The 23562-nt window shown below is 39.4% G+C and overlaps 8 protein-coding genes across 16 annotated transcripts in view; 4 read left to right on the top strand and 4 right to left on the bottom strand.

Moving 5' to 3' along the window:
* Positions 1-884: 884 nt before the first annotated feature.
* Positions 885-11755, bottom strand: LOC117568512 (multiple inositol polyphosphate phosphatase 1-like). Its single transcript, XM_034249214.2, has 5 exons — positions 11602-11755; positions 2437-2708; positions 2137-2373; positions 1834-2075; positions 885-1728 (listed from the first exon to the last, which is right to left on the bottom strand). Exons 2-5 carry the CDS (start codon positions 2704-2706, stop codon positions 1068-1070), a joined length of 1410 nt encoding a protein of 469 aa, XP_034105105.1. The 5' UTR covers positions 2707-2708; positions 11602-11755; the 3' UTR covers positions 885-1067.
* LOC117568513 (cytochrome b-c1 complex subunit 10) lies at positions 3473-4247 on the top strand. Its single transcript, XM_034249215.2, has 3 exons — positions 3473-3609; positions 3682-3815; positions 3881-4247. Exons 1-2 carry the CDS (start codon positions 3542-3544, stop codon positions 3806-3808), a joined length of 195 nt encoding a protein of 64 aa, XP_034105106.1. The 5' UTR covers positions 3473-3541; the 3' UTR covers positions 3809-3815; positions 3881-4247.
* Positions 11756-11884: 129 nt separating the features above from the next.
* Positions 11885-15417, bottom strand: LOC117568511 (nuclear RNA export factor 2). Its single transcript, XM_034249213.2, has 9 exons — positions 15270-15417; positions 14973-15208; positions 14733-14909; positions 14389-14667; positions 14192-14329; positions 13987-14133; positions 13825-13926; positions 12648-13769; positions 11885-12586 (listed from the first exon to the last, which is right to left on the bottom strand). The coding sequence occupies exons 1-9, from the start codon at positions 15298-15300 to the stop codon at positions 12269-12271; spliced, it is 2550 nt and encodes an 849-aa protein (XP_034105104.1). The 5' UTR covers positions 15301-15417; the 3' UTR covers positions 11885-12268.
* Positions 15418-15726: 309 nt separating this feature from the next.
* On the bottom strand, positions 15727-16588 carry LOC117567971 (survival motor neuron protein). The gene has a single exon (XM_034248279.2). The coding sequence runs from the start codon at positions 16487-16489 to the stop codon at positions 15809-15811; it is 681 nt and encodes a 226-aa protein (XP_034104170.1). The 5' UTR covers positions 16490-16588; the 3' UTR covers positions 15727-15808.
* A 441-nt stretch (positions 16589-17029) lies between these two features.
* LOC117570767 (26S proteasome non-ATPase regulatory subunit 8) lies at positions 17030-17992 on the top strand. The gene has a single exon (XM_034252601.2). The coding sequence runs from the start codon at positions 17141-17143 to the stop codon at positions 17933-17935; it is 795 nt and encodes a 264-aa protein (XP_034108492.1). The 5' UTR covers positions 17030-17140; the 3' UTR covers positions 17936-17992.
* Positions 17993-18432: 440 nt separating this feature from the next.
* Positions 18433-20230, top strand: LOC117569843 (cytochrome b-c1 complex subunit 2, mitochondrial). The gene is made up of 4 exons (XM_034251171.2): positions 18433-18610; positions 18731-18864; positions 18937-19240; positions 19298-20230. The coding sequence occupies exons 1-4, from the start codon at positions 18566-18568 to the stop codon at positions 20138-20140; spliced, it is 1326 nt and encodes a 441-aa protein (XP_034107062.1). The 5' UTR covers positions 18433-18565; the 3' UTR covers positions 20141-20230.
* Positions 20231-21253: 1023 nt separating this feature from the next.
* Positions 21254-22262, bottom strand: LOC117572687 (syntaxin-8). The gene is made up of 2 exons (XM_034255732.2): positions 22118-22262; positions 21254-22061 (listed from the first exon to the last, which is right to left on the bottom strand). The coding sequence occupies exons 1-2, from the start codon at positions 22141-22143 to the stop codon at positions 21392-21394; spliced, it is 696 nt and encodes a 231-aa protein (XP_034111623.1). The 5' UTR covers positions 22144-22262; the 3' UTR covers positions 21254-21391.
* An 849-nt stretch (positions 22263-23111) lies between these two features.
* Positions 23112-23562, top strand: part of LOC117572686 (protein boule) — a 36619-nt gene continuing 36168 nt past the window's right edge. For 5 of the 9 annotated variants that reach the window (XM_034255725.2, XM_052004508.1, XM_052004506.1 and 2 more), the window contains exon 1: positions 23112-23478. The gene's annotated coding sequence lies outside the window, so the exon portion shown is untranslated. The remainder of the gene's footprint in view (positions 23479-23562) is intronic. The other 4 variants (XM_034255727.2, XM_052004510.1, XM_052004509.1 and 1 more) reach the window with 1 other exon arrangement.

Raw genomic sequence — 23562 nt, 5'->3', positions numbered from 1 at the left:
CTATCTTTCTTTTTCCCGAACTAGGATAATTTGTCGTGATGCTGACATTCAACACCAATTGCATTGCTTCACAATTCCGTCAGAAGAAGTTCTATGTTTGAGTTTGCCTATATTATTTTAATTGTACATTAGTGTTAATTCAAATGCTCAGAATTTGATTTTCTACCATTGTGATTTGAGTTCTTTAATATTTTATAAATTTAACAACTAAGAACCTATCAGTCAAGAGGGCTCGACCTTAAGAAATCCTGATCCCTCGGCACCTATACATTTTACTCAAATAGAAATTTTGAAATTTGTAAATTACTCTAAAGTTGATTTTCCTAAGAATACTTTGAAAGTGGAACTGAGTAATTCATGTTTGCATGGCAATCAAAATTTAAATTATGAACGAAAATGTTTAGATTCATACAATCGCTGCTATCCACGTACATGGGCCACATGACTAAACTTGATTTTTTGTGAATAATGTAATCGAAGGTCGCTTTTTCAATGACACCATCCATTTTATCGTAAGTAACAATGGAACATTGTGTAGAACATCGAAGATTTTTTTGTGTCACTTTTAACATCGGTCGGCATAAGATTCAATATTATACATAACATATAATTTCAAAAGATAAAACCGATGCACGAACTTTTACAAATAAAATCTCTTTAATTTTAAGCAAGAATTTAAATGAAAATACTGCCTGCATTTTCACCTCTCATATTCATCTCTTTGAATGTTGCCCATATTGCTAATAAGTTCTTTGTACTCTAGAATCGAATCTAGAATAGAATATTCCACCCAGCAGACTCGAAATACCTTACGCAGCGGCTTAATAGCTGCGTTAATATTGCCGCAGCACGCTAGATGGCGCTACAAAGCATCCAAAGCCACAGAGAGATAAATTTTTTTCGGTGCATACTTTTAGGCTGTATATTTAACTTAAATGCTCCAAGAAGCGGCTTATTACATCTTTCCGCTGCGCATCTAAAGCGACCACAAGCAAATCGATTCCATTTGCTCTATTTGGTATGAACTTTGTACATTACAAATTAGAAAACTAAAGCAACTGTTTGATCTAATGCATTAAGTAGACAATGGCAGCTAGCAGTGTGGTGGCCAGCAACGAGGTAACTGTCTGTCCAGCATTCGCACCCGAACGGCAGTAGTATTCATCACAGTTGGCCTCCGCAATGGTCTTGTAGCGTTGCAAGACATCCGACCAGTTGCACAGTCCCACATTGCACCAGTCCAACTGCACACCATTCTGATTGAGGAAGAACACCACCTTCTCCTTCTCCACCTCGGAGGGACAATCGTACTTGACGGCCACGAAATTGCCTGCAAATGGACCCAAGAGACTGGTGCGCCAGCGACGACTTGCCATCGAATCGTAGTTGTCCGCACGCAATGGCACATCGTCCTTGTTAATGCCCAGAGCCGTGAGCAGCGTCTGCAGACCCGACGAATGGGCGAAATAGGCGACCACATGTGGAGAGACTGGACTGCTAAGACGCGCCAACATATCCTGCACGGCACGGCAATTGAAGCGTGTGTTCTCCTCAAAGCCATAGCCCGAACCGTAGTAATACTTGAGATCCTCAGCGTATTCCAGCACATCCACTTGCTGGGGCAGAAAAGCGGCACACCAGACACTGGTGCGATCCACCTGCCAGGCCTGCTCATAGCGGCAAATGTCGAACATCAGCTTAATGTCGTCTTCGGCCAGCACAGTGAAGCTGCAAAAAAGTACAATTAGCAAGGACATTTTGGGGAGCATAAAGTTGCAAATAGGGATTTTTTTCTTATCCTTCCCCCTTGCTAAAACTTCTTTATTAGCTTACCCCAACCGCTTGGCAATGTCTGCCATGGTCTGGTTCCACAGCGTGCTTGTGCGGAACTTCTGGTACTCGGAACCCTCACCCTTGTAGTTCTTTCCTTTGAAATCGGCACAATAATCGTAGGGACGCAATAGCAAATCCTGCTCAGGTATCTCAGCAGCCAGAGCCAGTTGACTGTCACCAAACAAACCCTCGGCAAAACCCTTAAAGCTCTCCGTGGTGCGTTGCGTGTTTGTATGACGGAACTGCCCGAATAAAGAAGGGGATAAGTGAGAGGCATAGATTAGCTTACTTTCATTTACTTACCAGATAGTAGGTGCTGTTGTACTTGTTGGGCAACACGTTGGGGAAGTAGTGTTGATAGAGCTTGGCAGTGCCGCGCAGATCCTCATAGCCCTGGCTGGTCAAATGCTCCTCGATGTCAACCGTGATGCTGGTGTTCCACTTCCACATTTGAATGGCAAACAGATCGTCCAGACACAAGGCATCCGTGTCGGGCTTTGTGCGCAGCACACGATAGTTTTTCACAATCAAATCACGCAGCTACCCACGAGATCGAAAACCAACATTAGTATTGTATCGTAAAAAGGCAGCTAACGCTCTTACCTCGCCGAGACGTGGAGCTTCTTCGATGGTCGAAGGTGTGGGCAGACGTGTACCGTGTCTGTGGAATATCCACATTTTCTTGGGCTCACAGTTGGGCACCTGGTACTGTTTATCGATATTGGTGCCCTTGACGATCTGATAGGCGGTCTTCGAGCTGAATTGACGCGTCTGCAGACGTTCGGCGTCCTTGCCAAAGCAGTAATCATCCTCGCCACGCACCTGTCCCCATTCCAGGAATGCCAGCAGCGCCGTCAGCAGCAAGAGACGCATGACTGCAAAAGAAGAGAGAATAGAGAGAAAGTGAGTCCAATGGGGAGTGAGCAAAGGGTAAGCACATGAAATTTAAGTGGCCCAGCCTTTGGACGATATCCTTGAACTGTCGTCCCCAAAGCGGCCCAAGAGTCCGCACCGAATGTCATATGTGGCTCGTGTTCACAGTTGCGACAGCAGCAAAGGCGAAGTTTTGGGGGTCGGAGAGGGGGAAACGTTGCATAGGTGTGGCATTTAAATTGCTCTGCTGGCGTCTGCCAAGGAGTTGACTCAAGACAATAAAGGAAGGGCTGACGCTGCCTGCTGGTCAGCATACTAACGAAATTTCCGTTTTGCTCAAAATGGCAAGACACACGCACACACTCTCGCACACACACACACTCTCACACACACACAAGTTCAGTGTGAAATTAGGCTAATGATTTGGCGACTGACAAATGGCTGCAGTTTTTACCACCTAACTCTGTGACGCAGCTGCTGCTCCGTTCTGTGCTCCGTTCACCTGTCCTTAGTCATCATAAACGCCACCTCGAAATAGGTCAAGATAGCAGCAACAACAACAGCAAGCAAAACAAATGTGGCATAGCGAGTGTTGGGCTGGCCATAAAAACTCATGTAATGGTTCAATTTGTAGCCCGCATCCTAAATTGATTTATCATCAAAGACAGTTCCCCTACTTGGTGTACCCTGCTCTGCCCCTGCTCTAGTTCATGTTGACACAATGCTCATTTAATTGACAACTAAATAATTGTGTGTGTGTGTGTGAAGCAGGCGACGCTTGAGTTTGTTCAACTTGCCACATTGAATAATCTCACATTTAATTATTCGGTTGAAAATGAAATTCAAGAAATTGTTCGCTTCGTTGAGCCCGACCAAGGGACAAAAGGAAATGGCCATGGCCTTGTAAGTGACACACGGAACAAAAAAAAAAAAAAACCTTAGCATTGTGCCACATTTAACATGCCACGCCCACAGTGTGCCAACAGCTGCCTACTTCGGACTGGCAAGTCTCTTAACACTTGTCTACTTCTCCGACTGGCGTCTCATCACCAACTACATTCCCCTCTACAACACCAAGTACCCGAAGGAACCCGCCAAATGAGACCCAAGTAAGTGCCACATGTGGCAGCCACACTAAGTACAGAATATAGATTGAATTTGGCGTCTGTTGCAGCCACATTTTACTATCGGCTTCGACCAATGTTTCATTTGGCTGCTTGTGATGAAGGTCTGGCAATTGGTCAAATAAACAGTCGAATTTTAATCAAAACATACAACAATTGACGAGCATTTCTATTTGAGGGAGGAGGAAAATGCATTTTTGGAACCACCAAGTAAAAGTAAATAAATTGATGCCGAGTCAAAATACACAAATCGAAAGAACAACAAATAAAAACACAACTAAAAGCATGTAAAGTTGGGTCGAACACAAATAGTCGCAATGCAATGTAAAATGTCCTATGTATACGGCTGTAAATACCCTATAAAAATGAAGTAGCAATTTAATGAACTCTATAACAAATTGATCAAATTTTGAAGTTTGGAATATGTAGTTAAATTATTTCATTATTTCATTTTAGTAAAATACATTTAGAAAACTGTATAATAAGGAAAAGATTTCTATAATATTAAAAATGGCAATTATTAAACATAGCAAATATTTTAAAAATGTCTAATAAAGCAAAAAAATCTATAATGTTAAAAAAATGCAACAATTTTGTAAACATATTTGTATCATTTGACAGATTTCAAGTTATTCTTAAACTCTCCGAAGACAACATTTTGTAGAGAATATAGTAAAAATATAATTTACAAATAAATATAAATAAAAAAAAATAGAAAAATAGCAAAAAGTTTAATAATAATAATAAAAAATAAATGGTTTGATTTGGTAATCAGTAATTAGACAATATATATTTAACAATGACAGATTTCAAGTTATTCTTTAATTATCTAAAGACAATTTTGTATAAAGTAACAACTACTAAAAAAAAAAATATAGAAAACTGTCGAATATAGCAACAATTTCTATAATTGTATTTATGATAAATATATTTATAGCAATTGAACGATTTAAAGTTATTCTTTAACTCTCTGAAGCCAACATTTTGTAAAGACTATAAAAAAATTCACTTTCAAAATATCATTATGTTTTATCTTAATTCTGATCATATAAAGTAAGCATGCCAACTTTAAATACGGAAATAACTGAGTTCATATAGTTTACATTTTAGATTACATTTTATATTTGAAAGATAGGAGAACTTTTGAATTTCTCAAACTTGTTACATATTTCCTCAACAGCCAAACTACCCTCTATGAACATTCGATTTACAGGGTATAGAATTAGTTCGTGCCTGCCGTAGAACAGATGTGTGCTAGGCCAGCCTCTCATCTCCTGTCATCGCATTGTTTACAACTTAGAACGTTGCATCATTTGGCTGCAAATTGTGCAACTTGTTGCGCCAGTGACGTCAGGCAGTGTATTAAAAGGGAGACGCCCTCTATGATGATGTACAGAGATGCTTAAAGTGCTGCTGCTGCTGCTGCTGGTGGCAGCCACAATTAGCTTAAGCAATTTTCTATTTTCAATTACGCACAGATCAACAATCGACAATCAACAATCAACAGGCAGAGCTCAAATGAGTAATATGAGTTTTTTTTTCTTGTTGCCCTTCAAGGCCAGATGCTGATCTTGCGATCTTCCCGATTGGGAATGAGCTTCAAGAGCGTCGCATCCATTAGTTATTTAGCTGTGTGAGTGTGGGTGGAGCTCTAATTGTGCAATGTAAATTCGCACGCTACCTCCTACCCCTCCCCTCTCTCTCTTCTCAACCCCTATTCCATCTTACATCTAACATATTCCCCCATAAATCGTTCACTCGTGCAATTGAATGCGTCGCCTTTGTTTGCTCAATGTGAAATTAAAATTCCAATTTGAATCGCGTTCGCCAGTTCGCCAGTTTTCACATTTGCTTAGCTCACTTTATCCAATCCGCCCCCGCTAGCCTCTATAATTTCTTCCACCCCCCCCTCGATCTACAATATTATAGTTTATTTTTAGTTAGACTGTATTTATTTCACTTGATTTATGGTTTTATTTATGCTTTTCAGCTCGAACGTGACATTCGCTAATTTTTCGCAGAGTTTTTTGTCTATGTTCTGTGTGTTTGTGTTTTCTCAGTAATGTGAAAATGCGCCCTTGTGCCGCTTTTTCGCGCGTGTTTTCTCAAGCGGCAAATAAATCATATACAGATTTTCAAATGCCACACCAAAATCGCGCACTTTATAATGATGGGCTTTGCCACATAACTTGAACTGCCCAGAATCGCCCAATACCTAATTGAAGAAGCCAAGATTGATCAACTTGCAGAGACCCTGGAGAATTTTTGGTACTTAAATTGACGACATTTAAGATGAATGTAAAGTGCATTTCAAATGCAATTATTATTAATTTATTATCTTTATAAGAAAAATGATAAAGTAACTATACAGTAAAGTCTTGATTAACTAATTATTATTAAGATATAACTTCATATTATTTCAAGACAAATTTTTGATTATCTAGTTACGATAAAAATCAATATACTTTGATAAACTAAGTATTATAAAGATTATTCACATTATGTAAGGACAAATTTCGATTATTTTTCTATGAAGTTAATACTTTTTTAGAACAAATATAGATTCTATCATATTATCTGTGTAGTTAAGGAATATACTTTTTTATTTTAAGATCCCAAAAGAATTTATTCTTCTAATAATACGTTTTTAGATAGAACAAAATGAGATTCTATGTAGTTGAATAATGTAACTTTTATTTTAATTTTTTATTTTTTTAAACAAATTTTTTCAAACTATTATTATCTTTAATATAATAATCTGAACATATACTATATGATAATCTATTTGATTGAATTGAAATTTAGATTTTTTTTCCAATAACACTTTATTAGAACAAATTTAGATACTAGCACATTATCTATGTACATACATAGTATATAGTTAAAAAAAAATAATTTCTTATTTTAAGAACTCGAAAAATTCTTTCGGGGTTCTTTCTATTTTCATTTCTCCTGTTATTAAATAAAATATTTATTTGAAAACAAACTTTAAGCTGAACATATACTGTATTCACATACTCGTATATGTATATTGATATATTATTTGCTATCATTTTCCTGCACTTCCTTTCAAGTCTTGCATACCCCATAGAAGCAACATTTACTGGGTATTCAAAGTCATATACAATTATAATTTAATTGATTCGTTCTGAATACGCACAGATTGCCCCCAAGATAAAAAAAAAACGAAAAAAACGCCACTGTTCTAGGCAGATCGTTGAACTGCGTGTTAGATCTGAAATTTTGCAGCGTTACGTAATGTTGCAAGTGCTTCAAGCACTTTGGCTGCTACTGTTGCTGCTGCCAAAAGGTGAATGACAAAACATGCAACAGGTTGCCACGCGTTTAGCGAGACAAAACGTGCCAAGAAATCAATCGAGAATTGCCAAGGGATTATCAAGTTGTCAGATATCACTTTGAATATACATATATATACAGGTATTACGGCTGTCAAAACAAAATATGGTAAGGTGGGCGATTCAGTCAGATAATTATCAAACTGACAGCTGACAGATATTTTGAGCGATTTTTGAGAGTTGCGAGTTGAGAGCTGTCAAAATTATTAAAAATATTAGATAAAGCTCTGAAAGTAATTATAGCAACTGATAAATAAAAATTACGGATAAGCGAAGATAAGAGGTTAATTCTGTAGTTCGATTTCAGTAAATACATAAATAGTAAATATAAATATAGTATTTATTTACTTATATTTACTACTATATAATAATATACTACACTATATATACTACTGACAACTAACAGATATTTTAAGCGATTTTGAGAGTTATGAGTTGAGAGCTGTCAAAATTATAAAAATATTAGATAAAGCTCTGAAAGTAATAATAGCTACTGATATAGAGAAGTTACGGATAAGCGAAGTTGGTAAGAGATTAATTCTGTAGTTTGATTTCAGTAATCATGTAAATAGTAAATAAATACTATACGTATAAAAATATACTATATAAACAAATACTTTACTATATAAGTTAAACAAATATTATATATAATATAAAGCCGGGTTAAATATTAAACTGCCAATTTACGAGTTACTGTCAGAAACTAGTTATGACTGTTGTGTGATATTGAAAATTACTTTGCACTCGGTTGCAATGCATATTAATTAGCGGAAAGAGTTAACTACCATATGGAGAGGGGGAACACCCCTCAGGTCAATTAGCATAATGATGCGCCAAGAGCACAATTTACAAAACATGGAAACACACACGAATCTACCGTCGGATCAGACGAGTATAACGCCTATTCCAAAGATAAGCGACGGCGTCCGGAACCGTTCATATTTTTCGGATTGGGGGGGGAGACGATGTCTAGACTGAGAATTCAAAAGTGTGACTAGTTAATATGCAAGACACGAAGGAGAGAGAGAGAGAGAAAGAGACGTGTCACAACCCTTTGGGGGAATCGATGAAGAACTTTGCCTCGCGCATTTTAAATTAAAGACAACGTCAGACATTTCCCAAATGATCAGTTTGATCTTCGGGCTGAGCATAAGACATTTAATTTATCACTTGTAGTTCTCGTTATATTGATAGGCCCCAAGTAGTAGACGACGACGTCGACCTTCCCCCTTGCTGCTCACTATATTTTAAATTATGTGAATTGTGCTGACCTTAAGGGAATAGAGAGAATATAGTAGATAGCTGAAAAGTGTTTGAGAAATGAAAGGGGAGAGATACCGAGAGAGAGAGAGCGCAAGAAACATTTCCCAACACATATTTGAGTGGTGTTTTGGAATTTTGTAAGAGTTCTTTCAGACACATCGGAATTCGTGTTGATATTATGACTACTCGAAGAACTTGAAATACTTTTTGGCAAACAAATCCGCCTGCGTGTGGAAAATACGAAAAATGCTTTAAAAATAATCTGAATGAGGGAAAAAAACTAGTCTTCAAATTCGGGTTGGTCTTTTGTATTTCAATATTTCGTTCAACATATTAAGTAATTCACTATAAAAACCGAAAGCGCTGCCGAATTGTTTGACATCAAACGCTATTTTTGGCATTATTCGACGAAAACGAAAAAAGAGATCTGAAAGTGAACTATTATCGTATATAGACCGATGAAAGGGGAAATGAGGAAACCTTTTGGTTAAGGTTAAGTGCAGCAACTGCTAACGATTGCTATTGCCAAAAATCATCTTGGCAACGTGGCCAAAAAATACTCATACCAAATCATCAAGATCCGGCGTATTTTTGACAAATTTTTGCAAATTTATTTGCATCTATTGCGCTATGAGGAAAATATTAAACGAAAAATAAATAATACTTAATATTTAATATGATTGCTGACGACGACACTTTGAGGAAAACTATGGAAGCTGTCCACAAATATTTCAATGTAGGACACCGAGTGATGTTCCGTCAACTAGGGGACGATCTATAGGAAGCGATATTATTGCGGGGGCGCCGATTAATGAACCCAGAAATATCTTAAAATTTATTTCAGTTGTTTTGGATGCTACACAACAAATTTCAGCTCTCTAGCTTTGCTAACAGCTGAGTTCAAAGAGGTTGGCAGCTGTTTACCGAGTTGTGTCTGCGCATCTTAGGTGCGAACTGGCTTGTGTTTGTCTGTTAAGCTACAAGTTGCACAATATTTGTTCAAAATTTTGAAGCGTATTGAGAAATTGAAGACAGCTGAGATCATTTGAAAAAAGCTTAAAGAAATAAATTTGAATGGAAGCGGAGCTTATAAAATTGAAGTTGTTTATCAAAAGTTAAATTCATTTTGGTATATATGAAGAATTTTCAAAAAGAAGTTATTTTACAAAATACTGAAAGCTTAGATCATTTGAGAAATGTTAAAGAAAAAATAAAATTGAATTAAAGCGGAGTTTAAAAAATTCCTATACTTTTACAACACAGTTGCAGTTGTTTAACAAAAGTTAAAATTTTGTAATGTATATGAAAAATTTAAGAAAGGTTAAAAGAGATGAATATAAATTGAAGGGGAGTTAAAAAATGGCTTTACTTTTATAATACAGTTAAATTTATTTTGGTATATATGAAGAATTTTCAAAAAGAAGTTTATTATCAAATTGCAGACAGCTGAGATCATTGGAGAAATGTTAAAGATTAAATAAAATTGAAACGGAATTTTAAAAATTCCTATACATTTATAATACAATTCCAGTTGTTTAACAAAAGTTAAATTTATATTGACATGTATGAAGTATTTTCAAAAAGAATTTGAAACCTAAAAGGAACTACTCTCTTCTACAAAATACTGGGTATAACTAAACAACAGCGTGGAAATTTTGACGAACGGCTTAGGAAAAACAAAACAAAGTCAATGCACGAACCGAAAACTGGTTTTATTTTTTCCAGCGCCTACACAAGTTGTTTTTGTTTTTTTTTCGTTTGGAACAAATTGTCATCGCTGTGTTGGCTGCAGTTGCAGTTGGCCCAAAAAGCGAGTCGAGATCAGGTAGTTAACCAGGTAGCCAAAGTCAACGAAGCGTCAATAGGAAAAGTCAGAGAATACTCGTATGTGACATTCTTGAAGGCATTTTTTAATGTTGACTCTTTGCGAGAGATTAGCATGAGGGCGGCATTATTTAATGAGCCACAAAACGGAGCGTGTTTAATTAGTTAAGCTAGGCTATCTGAAGAATCAGTTTGTTGTGGTGCGGGTCGCGTGCCACAAAAAGCCAGAGACGAGTCATAAATCTGAGAATAGCTGTAGAGTTGTGCTCCTTGTTAATGCGATTTGTTCAACTTAATGCCAGGGAACAACTAAGTTATCTAGGCGCAATTTAATTGCCACTCTTTATAACATACATATATGAGTATTTTGATTTGAAGATTGCACACGTTTTGTTTGGCTTTGTGGATTTGTTAATTCATTTAAGTGCCCAGCTAATTATTTTGATTGCCAAGCGTGCTCGCGATTTTTAAAACGCGTGCAAAACGCAATCATTCATTTGCATGATTACTCCAGATAACAATCCCCAAAAGGTGGGGTATATTAGACCAGCTGTCAGTTGGCAATTGTTCAGGCATCTTACGTCAACATTAAGCTTGACAATTTAGCCCCATTTGTGTGAGGCAGATCACTGAACCCAGCAAAAAAACAGACTCGACTTGGTTTTTTTTTTTGGAAGGGAATTCAAAACTTTCCAACGGAATCCGTTCACACGCTGCGTGGCTAAAACACAACAAAAAAAAGGTAGAAAGAGGAGAAACAACAACAGCAACAAATGTTCTCAACTGATTTATGTGACCAAAACAACAAAACATCAAATTTCATTCATTTTCATTCATATGCAAACACACAAAACACATTTGGAAAACTCTTAACTTTGTTTTTGTTGAGCTCATCACAAATGAAATTTCGCTCGTAACAAATCAGATTCTAAGGCGTATCAAGTTGATTATATAATAATAATTATTTTCTGAAGCGATTATTAACGCCAAACAGGTTTCCCCGCCAAAACACTTTTGGGCAGCAACAATTTATTTATAAACAAATGCCGTAGTCGTTGTGAATTAATTACAATTACAGCCGAGCACAATAAACAATAGACAGCAACGAATAGATAGATGTATAAATAATAATATTTAATTCAATAAAATGCTTGCTGATTGCTGATTCGAATTATTAACGGCAAATGGAAATGGAGAAGACATAGAAATTTTAACTACAGTGACACACACTTGTCTGGCATCTTAATTGTTTTTACACATTTACGATTAATATGATTATTATTATTATGGTTTTTGTTGTTGGAGAGTAATTGACATGGTAAACAGACCTATTGAAATGCACTTGATTAACGTGAATTTGTTTAAATGTATAGATGGGATAGTTATCTTAACCGTTTCGCGCTCAACTCAACTCAACGAAATCAAGTTACAATCTAGAAACTCAACCGCACGCGACGGCGTTCGCAATGAAACTGATTCAAGAAACGAGAAGCGCAAGCGTTTATAGCTGACACGCTGACAAAAACGACGAGCGCGCTCTCGTTGGCTCTCTCTCTCTTGCTCCCCTCTCTCGTTTGTTTAGCGCTCTCTCAGTGAAGGAGTCGTTGTAGTCGCTAACTATGTAGATCCTAAGTATTAAAAGCAAAGTTCGACAACGATTATCTTAGTAACTATATATTAATTTAGTTATAATTGTACAGCTGATAAGTGTTTGCGATTCCAATCGGGAGAGACGAGAGAGAGCCATCAGTCTAGAGATACTACTCGTAGTCCATATATTCGTTGTTATGGTACAAGTTCAAAGATTTGAAGGCACTCCAGTAATTATCACATTAAAGATTTCTGCGTAATTCTTTGATACGGATACTTTGGCACTTGACATTATCGCTGAATACAATATGGCTCTTCTTACGGCTGTGACACTTCTAGCAAGTGTTTTACGTCATACTTACTATCTAACACTATAACTATATATAAAATTCTATATAATTTAGCTCAGGCAAATGCATCATTGGGCAATTCACCACCCGACTGCATCTCTAGGAACTTTTGCAAAGCTACCTCGAAGTTCCAGTTGGCTTCCTCCTGCACAATGCGAGTGCACCATCTGGGACGCAAGCCAGTTATCTCCTGGAATATAATCAGTTTGTGCTCCTTAACATCCACGGAATTCTCCTCATGCTCCTGCTTCACTGTCACCTGGCTGGGCAACTCGCAGAACTTGAAGCCATCACGTGTTTGCTTCCTCGTCGGATTCATGATGTTGAAGCGCTCGTTGATGATCTTCAGACGGCGTGCACCTTTGCCAATGCCCTGGACCAAAATATATAATATTAGTAGAGAAATTAATGGAATACTTCTCTCAACTACTTACCAAACCCACAGCGTCCACATGCAGCACAATTTGCCTGCTGAATGCCAGCAGCAAATCGGGTTCATCGCGCAGCAAACCAATTACATTGATCACAATCATATTGGCATCGTAGTGCATCACATCCGTCTGCAGTGAGACGTAATCGTGCCTGACCACCGGGAGCTGCATCAGCACAGCCATTATATCATTGGTGCCCACACTTAAGCGACAAGTGTCCAGCGAGTTCTTGACGAGATTCCTGCTATGATAGTTGTACTTATTGATGCGCTTGAAAAGCTCACTCGAGGGTCGAGCACAGCGATTTATATCGAAGCTGCAGGTCATCGTAAATATGGAATTTTCCGTATAATACTTTATCATATTGATGCGTTGATCCAACTGCTCGAATTCACGCAGATAAGTTGTCAAAAACTCATTTGTCAACTCGTAGGCCGACAAATTGCACAGAAAATCCTTCTGGGTCGTCAATCCCGGTTTGCTGCTCAGCTCCACATCGTCCAGTTTGAGGAGTGTGGAAAATATTTGCGTTACAGCAGCGATATACTCGCTGGGCAAACTGTATTTCCGGCAGACGGGATTCCCATGTAAGCGCAACGATTTCAGAGGCACATCGCCAAGGCAACTGATTTCGGACAAATCATTAATCCAATTTTGACTCAAATCCAGCGCTTGCAGACTGCTCAACAGCGACAAGGAGCGCAAGTTATTGGCGCTCACGATCTTGTTATTGCCCAGCCGCAAGTCGACACAGTTGCCCATGAATTTACGCGATGCCATGCGCAAAATGCTGCCGAGTATCTTCGGTGAACTGAGCAGCACAATCACATGCTCCAGTCCTTCGGTTTGCTGAAACTGCGTCAAGTTGAGCGTACGATTGATGGCATTGAAGCGCTTTTGCACAGCCTGTTCGATGCATTGTTTGGGATCCACGTGACCCTGCTTAAACGAGCTCACATTCATGCGCAGATAGTAGGCAATGGAGCGCTCATAGTTGAGCTCCTGGACATCGTCCAGCGTGTTCACTAGCTCAGGTATTTTTAGCTCCAAGTTAAGCGTCTGCACCAAATGCTCGATCTGATCGAAACAGTTGCGAACCAGAAAACGATGCTCACCGCCATCGTACTGAAAATACACAAATGTTAGATACTTTGAGTTGTTAACTGCTTTGTTTGCTCACCTTGTAATAGCAGGGATAGAATTCGCCCAATTGCGGATGCAGTGAAATAGAGATATAATCAAATAGCAACTCTTTGGTAATCTCACACTGTGCATCGGGTATCTGCAAAGTATTTGAAACACTCTTATAAATGTCTGCTTAAGAATGACTTAACTTTCTCACCAAAAACGAATGCCAATCGGAGCTGTGCTTAAACTCATTAAGTTTCGACTTGTTGCTCCAGTCAATGCGTGTGCCATCGCATTCCACATCAATCTCATAGTTTAGCGGCGTGTACATTTTGTACAGCTTGTCGAAGGGTACGCCATCCTGTGGAGCAAAGAATTCTCTAGAAAATTTAGCTACTTAAACGTTTTCTTACACTTACAATAATTTGAAAGTTTGCTTTCAATGGTTCCAGGCAATTGGGATACTGTTTCTTCTTAGCGATGGGATTCTCCAGCAGCTTCAGATGCTTGGCGCGCACACGCTGCAAATCGCTGCACAAGCGCACAGCGGAACTTAGCTGTAAGGAATGTAAGTCTTTGAGATTATAGTGCTAAAGTTGTGCTCTATAACACTCACTCGATTGTAAGTTAAATCCAACAAATCATAGTCGACATCACCAAAGAGTTTCAGTGGTCCCAGATCGCTTATTTGATTGCAGGCAAAGCTGAAGCCCTTCAGCGCACGTCGATTATCATCGTTGTTGTAGATGGTGGAACAAACTAACTGAAAGGTAGCCAAATTCGAGAGACGCACCACAATATGCTTGAACGATTCATTGGCCTTAAAGTTGCACAGATTCAGCACACCGGGCACGCCTTCCACAGTTTCCAAATTGTCCATAAGGCGAGATATTACCTATGGTAATCATAAAACACACAACATTAGAACGCTTCTGTATCAATAAAATTAGGAATCCTTACCTGACTAATGATCACAGCTGGCGAAATTTGACTTCTGTTGTAGGCGGCTGCATTCAGACACACAGACAATTGCAGCTCAATGCCGGACACTGTCTGTATGCTGAGGCCACGCTGAAAGAGCTTGTCCAGCGCCGGTTTGCAGGTACGAACCAGAAATGTGTCCACATTTTGTCCGCACTTTCAACAAAAAGTTGCAAGGTCAGCATAAATATGCATTTGATCGTTGAGTTGTGCACTTACCTGATAGTTGACGGGAAACAGCTCATTGCCTTCGATGGCCTTGAAGAGTGCATCGAGTATCAATTGCTTGGGATCGGTGCTAAAATTCAATGCACCCTCGTGATGCACATTAAATTCAATCCAATTCAAGCCGGGCGTTCCTTCATAGTGTTTGGTCTTGAAATACTTGCGTGAGTTTCGGTAGTCCACCACAATGGGCTGCGTTCGATCGCCAAAGTCGATAATGCGCGCCTGAGCTGCAATAAACCCGTATTAATTGTATGTTTAATTCAACATTTTTACTTTAATTTCTCTTACTTCGATGTTTGTTGATATTGATGCCGTGCATTGTTAATAGCGTCCCATCGATAACTACGAATTGCACTGCAGCTTAAAGTCCTGTTATCGATAACAGATTCAGTATGCAATTTCCCTGCACTTGCTATCGATATCCAACGGGTCTGTCCTGTTATCATTAATGAGTGCTCTCAGTGCTGCCGCAATTTTTGAGGAAAAATTGCCATAATAGGAAAATTAAGTGATTTTCGAATGGCTGTGCATTGGCTTCAGAAGCTTAATATCATCAGCTTAATATCACTTGGCCATCTTTATATAGGCACTATTAAAGCAAAAATCATTTATAGCTATTGTTCCTAAAGATTACATTTAAGTAGCTAAATTTGTACTTACATATATAGTTATGAAATAGCCAATGTTGCAGCACTGGTCTGCCATTGACAACCCGTTAACTATGCTAAATAAAATGCAATTGCGATGTTCTTAACATTTTTTATTCTTAATGTCTAGATGAAATAAAAGAGTCTTGCTCTCTGCTTGAGATGGAATAATTTGTATGATTATTTCTTAGCTGCCTTCTTCTTAGCGCCGCCTTCCTTTCTGCCCTGATACAGTCCTGTATAATATCCAGACATATACCAAGCTGTCAACATAGCCACAAAATCCTGATCCGGTTCACCATCCACCCCAGCGGAGGAGGACGCAAACATTGGTGGCACCATCGGCATTGGAGGCATACTCAATCCACTGGCGCGTGAGCAAGTTGCCTGCTGCTTTCCTTTGGCGACAGCTGGTTTCTTATTGTTGTTCTTGACACGTTGCTGTTGAGCTGTTGGCTCAACTTCAGCATCCTCGGCATCCGCTTTAGCTACCTCGTGCTGCAAGCGACGTGCGTCGGCGCCCCACGTTGGCAACAATTCGGCCAGGGGAATTTCCTGTTCGTTTTCATATCCCACATAGCGCAGTATGCAGGTTTGGGCCTGCTCATCAATAGAAGTCACTTTGCCTTCGTAATCCAGGCCATCAGTGTATGTGGCGCGTGCAAAGTCGCCTACTTTAAACGGTTTATTCTCCGCTTGTTCCATGTCCGGCTTTTCGTTTTCATCGGCCTCGTTTTCCTCGCGTCGGTTGTTGGTGGAGTCGGCAATGCGGCGCGCTAGAGTTTCACGGGCCAAGTTCACGGAATCATCGTAGGCCTTGACCAATAGGCTATCGTCCCAGGCGTCCTTGTCCTCAGACATTTTGTATATGTCGTCGAAAGTTAAGTGAATTCAATCAATTTTGAAATACCAAAATGCATATGCCTTGGCGTCTGTTATCGATAACAGCGATACAGAGGTGAGAAAGTAACGATGGCAGCAACGTTTTTAGAATTTGTAAAACATCGGAATTGTAATACTATAAACACTCAACAAAATAATAATATAAAATGTTTCCTTATTAAATCAATTGCTCGATTATATACATAAATAAAGACCATTAGGTTGAGCAAATGGACCGCATAATACAGAAACACCGAAAAAATTTTCAAAACAGTCGCAGCATTTGTTATTACTGCGTTTTTTAAAAAATATTAAAATATAAGCCAAGTATTCTCCTCTAACTTTTCCGTTAAAAGCTGATTTTTTTTATATAATTACTAGATTAAAAAATAAGTAACGACATTTTGAATCATACAACTTGGAGTACTTTTCAGTATGTTATTCCACAATGTATATATATCGCAGTTTACGGTCTCACTCTGACAAAAAGAGCTGCCAACCGATTCGCATACAAATACCTGTGAGTAGCAAATAGCACGAAGAAGAAGAGCAAAAGCGAAAATCATTCTCAACTTGCTGCCGAGTTTGCTGTGTTTTTGTTTCAAAATAACTAAATATTCTGCATAAAAGATGGCTACAGTGGAAGCACTCTACAAGGAGCTTACTGCCGAGTGGACAAAGCGTCCACCCAACACGCCCAAATGTGGTCAACTGCTGGAACAACTGAAAGTGGCGCTCGTCAAGTTGTCTTTTCTGCCCACTGACGGCACCGATGCCCAGAACTCCAAGAAGCAATTGTTGCTGGCGCGTTCCGTCCTGGAAATTGCCGTGGAGCACAGTGTGATCAGTAAAGATCTGCTGGCCTTTGAACGCTACATGTCACAACTGAAGTGCTATTACTATGATTATGCCAAAATAATCGGTGAATCGGACAACAAATACAAATTGCTGGGACTCAATTTATTGTATCTTCTTTCTGGCAATCGTGTCTCGGATTTCCACACTGAATTGGAACTGCTGTCTGTGGACATAATTCAGCACAATCAATACATTAAACCCATTCTGGCGCTGGAACAATACATCATGGAGGGACGCTATAATAAAATCTTCCAAGCGAAATCTTCGATGCCCGCCGAAGTTTACAACTATTTCATGGATCTGCTGGTGGAAACAGTGCGTGATGAAATTGGTGCCTGCATTGAAATGTCCTACGAGAAAATCTCCGCCAAAGAGGCGGCCAAACGTCTCAATTTGCGAGTACCCGACGAGATTAAAGCATTCGGTGAGAAGCGGCAATGGAAACTCGAGGGCAATGGCAACTATAGTTTTACGGATCGCAGCATAAAGCCGAAAGAACTGCTGCCTTCGGAGGAGCTGGCCGAGCAGGTGCTCAGCTATGCGCGCGATCTGGAAATGATAGTTTAGGTGTGCACATTGTAATTAATATGTAATTAATCAAATAAAATCAACAAATTTCGATAAGCTCAGCATGAAAATTTACTTTTAAAAAATACCAAAATATGTAATTTTTATTGTTTAAAGTCTGGTCACACGTTAACCGTTTAACAAAAACGTACGAAGATTTTAAATTGGTAATTTAGTTTGCTTTTCTGTATTACATTTTTATTTCAATTAAATACTCAAAAAATTAAATTACAAACTGTATTTTTATCTACTCATTTTAATATAACTAAAAAAACCACTGCACTGCTGCTACAGATAAAAATAAATAAGTTTTTGATCAAAACCTAAAACTTAATTCACAAAAATAAATAAATGTAAGCTAAAAATAAGTAACTCACATAAAATAAGAATAAACATCAAATGTGCATTGAAAAATGATTTCTTCGTTTTTGATGTAAAGTTTAGTATAAAAACTTTTAAAACGTGAAATTTGCTCTATACCTTGTCGGTATATTTAACGTACTAAACTGCGGTCACGCTGATCACCGACGACGAAAACGGGTGGAAAAAATCGCACGCAACGCGAAATTCCGTAATATTATTTAATTGACGGGGCAAACGCAAATTAGTTGAACATAAAAATCAACACAAATGGCTTTTAATGCAAGCAAGACACCTCTCTTGCGCGCTGTCTCCGTAAGTTTTGCTAACTTAACCAACAAAAATACAGGCAAAAAAATGATTCCGATAGTCGTGTTACGTAAATAGTAAAGTTGCAATTTAGTGTAATAATAATGCATTGCTGTTTGTTGATAGAAACGGGGATATGCCGTCTGCCCACGTCTGGTTGGTGATACCTCCCCCATCAGCGTAAATGTGCTGGACAACAAACTGGTGGTGGCCACAGCTGAAGCCTCAGTTCCCGTTTCGCGTGTCTCCATTGTGCTGCGGTAAGTTGCAATTGCTCCTCAATTGCTCGAGCTGAATGAAAGATTTAACTATTGATGATTTCTTTTGGACAGCGCTGGCTCCCGCAACGAGGCCTACGACACCCAGGGTGCTTCGCATCTGCTGCGTCTTGCTGGCAGCCTCAGCACACAACGTTCCAGCGCCTTTGCCATTGCTCGTCACATTCAGCAGGTTGGCGGCACCTTGAGCGCTTGGGGAGATCGCGAGTTCGTTGGTTACACTGTGGAGACAACATCCGAGAATATCGAGACCGGTCTGCGCTATCTGCAGGATCTGTTGCTGCCTGCCTTCAAGCCCTGGGAGCTCAAGGATAACGCCAAGACGCTGAAGAACCAATTGGATGCAGTGACCACAGAGGTAAGTCAACAATCAATCTCTATTTAAATGAATCTCTTTATCTTCGCTTAATTGCAGCAACGCGCCATTGAGCTGGTGCACAAGGCTGCCTTCCGTCGCGGTCTGGGCAACTCCATCTACATCCCACGCTTCCAGCTGGCCAACATCTCCAGCGAGAATCTGTTGCACTACGTGGCCAACAACTATGCTCCCGGATCTGCCGCCGTTGTGGGCGTTGGCATCGATAACAACACTCTGTCTGGTTTTGCCCAGAACTTGAGTTTCCCAAGTGGCTCCTCGGGCAGCAAGAGCGCCAGCACCAGCTACTATGGTGGTGATGCACGCAAGGACACCGCCGGACATCGTGCTGTGGTCGCTGTGGCTGGCGAAGGTGCTGCTGCCTCCAACGAGAAGGAAGCCTTGGCCTTTGCCATTCTGAAACAGGCTGTTGCCGGCAAACCCACCAAGCGTGGCAATCTGTCGGGTCTGTTCGGTGAGGCTGCCAACTGTGCTGGTGATGCGCCCGTCTCTGTGAAGGGTTTGAATGCCAGCTACACGGATGCCGGCCTCTTTGGCTTTGTGGCCTCGGCCGATAGCAAGGACATTGGCAAGGCTGTTGACTTTTTGGTGCGTGCTCTGAAATCGGGCTCGATTTCCGAGAAGGATGTGCAGCGCGGCAAGGCGGCGCTCAAGGCCAGCGTCGTGACCAAGTACTCCTCGGACAGTGGTCTGATCAAGGAGATCGGTCGCCAGGCTGCCCTCAATCGCACTGTCCTGGAAGCCGACGCTTTGGTCGCTGCCATCGATGGCATTTCGGTGCAACAGGTGCAGGCTGCTGCCAAGAAAGTGGCCGGCTCCAAGCTGTCCGTGGGCGCCATTGGCAACCTGGCCAATGTGCCCTACGCTTCTGAACTTAAGTAGATAATGTTGTAATACGCTGTAAATGTAATTTAATATCCATGCTGTGGATGGAGGCCGTCTAACGAAATAAACCTGTTGGAATTAACGAAAGCGATTTGTGAGAAGAACAAATTGGGGTAAAACTTGCACTAGATGTTGGAATATAATTGCAGAAATCTTGTTATATTATAGTGAATTAATGGGTTTTTTTCTGACAATCATTTTAAAGTTCTGTATTTCAGAAATCGAGAAAAGTAGATCAAATATCTCTAAAGTAATTACCTTTTCGACATTGTAGTGAATTAGTTGAATTATTTATAGCTATCAAGTCTATTTTTAAAAATACAGGATGAGGGAAACATATATGATAGATTTACAAGTTTTATACTAAACTCTTCGACATCGAGTTAATTAGTAGAATTATTTATTGAATCAATTCTATTTTTTAAAAAGGCACGATGTGAATTTGCAATTCTCACATCAGACTCAAACAGAACTATCCCTAAATAAATCGCTTCTGCTGACAGAATTATTTCAGATTGCATAGCGAGTTTATATTGAATTGATATTACAACTTTTTAAAACAAGACAATTTTAAAGACCTGAAATTTGCTGAATTTAATTGGCCAATTATTTCACATGAATTTTCACCTTTCAATTGAATTTACATAATAATTTATATAGAAACTTTTAACTATTGCACTCATTGCACATTCAATTAAACTGATTGGACTATAAAAGGAAGGAAATATTCCCAATATATTGGCATATTTACTATTTTATTACAATTATTTCCAAGATTAGATTAGAAGACAAAAGCGCACAATTAATTCATATCTATATATCAATGATTATACCATATGTATTATATTATATGTATACTCATATAGAGGTATAACATATAGTATCATATATACAATATACTGACTTTGCAATATACTTACCTTACAATCTACTGACTGTATAATATACTGACCATACAAACTACTGACTGACAAAACTATGAACGTAACGCCCATAAAGAAAGCTGAAATTTCCGAAGAGCAAAACTCTTAGAATATCAACTTGCTATTTGGAGAAATAACAATAACATCTCAATTCTCTAACTACAAGTTGCTCAAATTATTGACGAGCTGCGGTAGAACTTTACAGTTTATTTAAAATCGTGTTAGGAGCATTAAAGTTAAACATACACAGAGTCAATACGCGACTCTTATTTGGAATCAAAACTGAATATAGACATAGATATACATATATATAACAATTGAGACGCTAGACCAGCAACACAATGATAATGGCCACAAAGAGCGCTATGATCACCAGCCAGTAACCGCAAGTGCTGTCGGTGCGATTGATTTGGCCAATGCTTCGAGTATCTCGCTGGACTCCAGACTCCACACGATCCATGGTATTCGAAAGATTATCCAGAATGTTGTTCTGATCCTCCACCTCGTTACCCAGTACGGTGGCCAGTTCTCGTTGCCGTCCAATGGTCGCAGACAGCACCTCCAGGCCACGATTCTGATTCTCCAGCATCTCTGTTTGCAATCGCTTCATGGACTCGGCATCCAGGTTACGATTTGGAGTTGGGTTTGAAGGGCCCGCATTTTGCCACACCGAGCTGGAGGAAAGCGCCGCTTGATCGGCACGTGTGCTGGTGTTGAATTGCGTGGTAATTACGCGCAACTCCGAGGTCAATTTATCCCAGTCGATGCGACGTTGCTGCAGCTCCGATTCGGGGCTAGTTTCCCAGGTGATGGCATTGTCCAGCACCACCTTGAGGTGGCTGACATCTTTGTTCAACTGTTCCAAACCGGAATGTATGCTACCTGTGAGTTTCACGTATTCTGTGGAGTTGGGAGACGTCTCATGCTGGCGACGCTGATTCAGCTGCACGAGCAATTGATGCCTCAAGCGCTCGCAACCTTCATATTCGATGTCCCTGCATATGAAATGTTGAACAATGCTGGCTATTCTAATCGCTGATGATGTGCTTACCATGAGTCATGATCCACTAGCGACATTTTGCGCCTTTTTAGTACATTTTATCAATTGCAACTGGAAAACTGCGTTGTTTTTTTTTTTGCTTATTGTTGAATGCGCGATTCAGCTGATTGATTAACAGCAACTGTTATTGTGCAGGGCTGCACAAACTGAAAATAGAGAGCAGCTCAATATTGTAGAATATACCGATCAGCTGTTTACTTAACACCTGCATCATTTTTTTAACAGTGATAACAAAAGCTACTCAAACGATTAGCAGGAGAAAGCTACTTTCGCAGTTTTATTTAATTTTGTAAAATTATCAATTCGTTTTCTCCTATCTATTCAAATAGTTTACGCTGCTGCAAATACGCGCAGCACCCACTTTACTTAACAGCGCTCATTTTTGCGTTAACATCTTGCTACCGGTGTCGCTTCACATGCATTTGCAACACTAGCCAACTGTTATTGCCCTGTACAACACTGCAGCCCAATCATTATTTACGTTATAAATAATTCCGTGCTCTGCCGTGTGAGTACGTTCTCGGTTCTTGCCAGCGTTTTTTGAATTGCAAATCGCCGTTACACGTTTTTTGAAAATGCATGCAGTGGCCTATTGAACCGATTAGTCAGTTTGTTTGCTGAGCCATTTATTGTGAAAAGCACACGAAATTTCGTTACGTCATATAAGAAAAATTTCGGTGCCCTAAAGAAAAGTGTATGTGTGTGATATGTTGATTTACCGCAAGAGTGCAGCATAAGAAGTCAAGTCGCTCGCTACCTTTTTATAGAAGACGACGCGTGTTGCATGTGCATACACACACACACATACAAACAAGCGTACAAAAAGGAAATAAAGAAATACACGCATGCTACATATGTGTGTTTTGTAAGTGAGATGAACATAAATTTTTGTGGAAAGAGAAAGGACATATCTAGAGTAGTCAGTGCGTAAATAGTCAGATGTGTGTGTGTATTTTGTAACTGTCGTTGATTTTTTCGGGGCATTTCATATTCACTTGTAATTGTGATTCGTAGGAAGTAAGATCTCTAGTAGTGTAAAATATATATATCTAAAAATAAAATAGTGTAATTCAATTTCAAATCGGAACCCTTCTAAAAAACCCGCCACCAATTCCAATAAAAAAGAAACAAAAAAACATAAGAAAACAGCAACAACAACAACGATAACAGCAAGCAAATCAACCGCACCGTAACGTAACGTCAATTGTCAACCGTTTATCGTAATAAGCAAATAGCGTAAGCCCTTACGTACCTCCCTCTCGATTTGCATGTGTGTGCGTGTGAGACAACAAGAACGGCAACTGCGGCTACAAAAGCGAGCAAGACAAATGCAACAACGATTTGGATAAAAGGTAAGTGAGTTTAGTTGTTTGCTTGTGTGTGTATAGCGACTACTCTAATTTTTGGAAACTCGCTTATGGGAAATGGAACTTTAG

This window comes from Drosophila albomicans, chromosome 3 (assembly GCF_009650485.2).
Source record: "Drosophila albomicans strain 15112-1751.03 chromosome 3, ASM965048v2, whole genome shotgun sequence".
NCBI lineage: Eukaryota > Metazoa > Arthropoda > Insecta > Diptera > Drosophilidae > Drosophila > Drosophila albomicans.
Note: the sequence above shows the minus strand (reverse complement) of the source record. Positions and strands in the feature narration are given on the sequence as shown.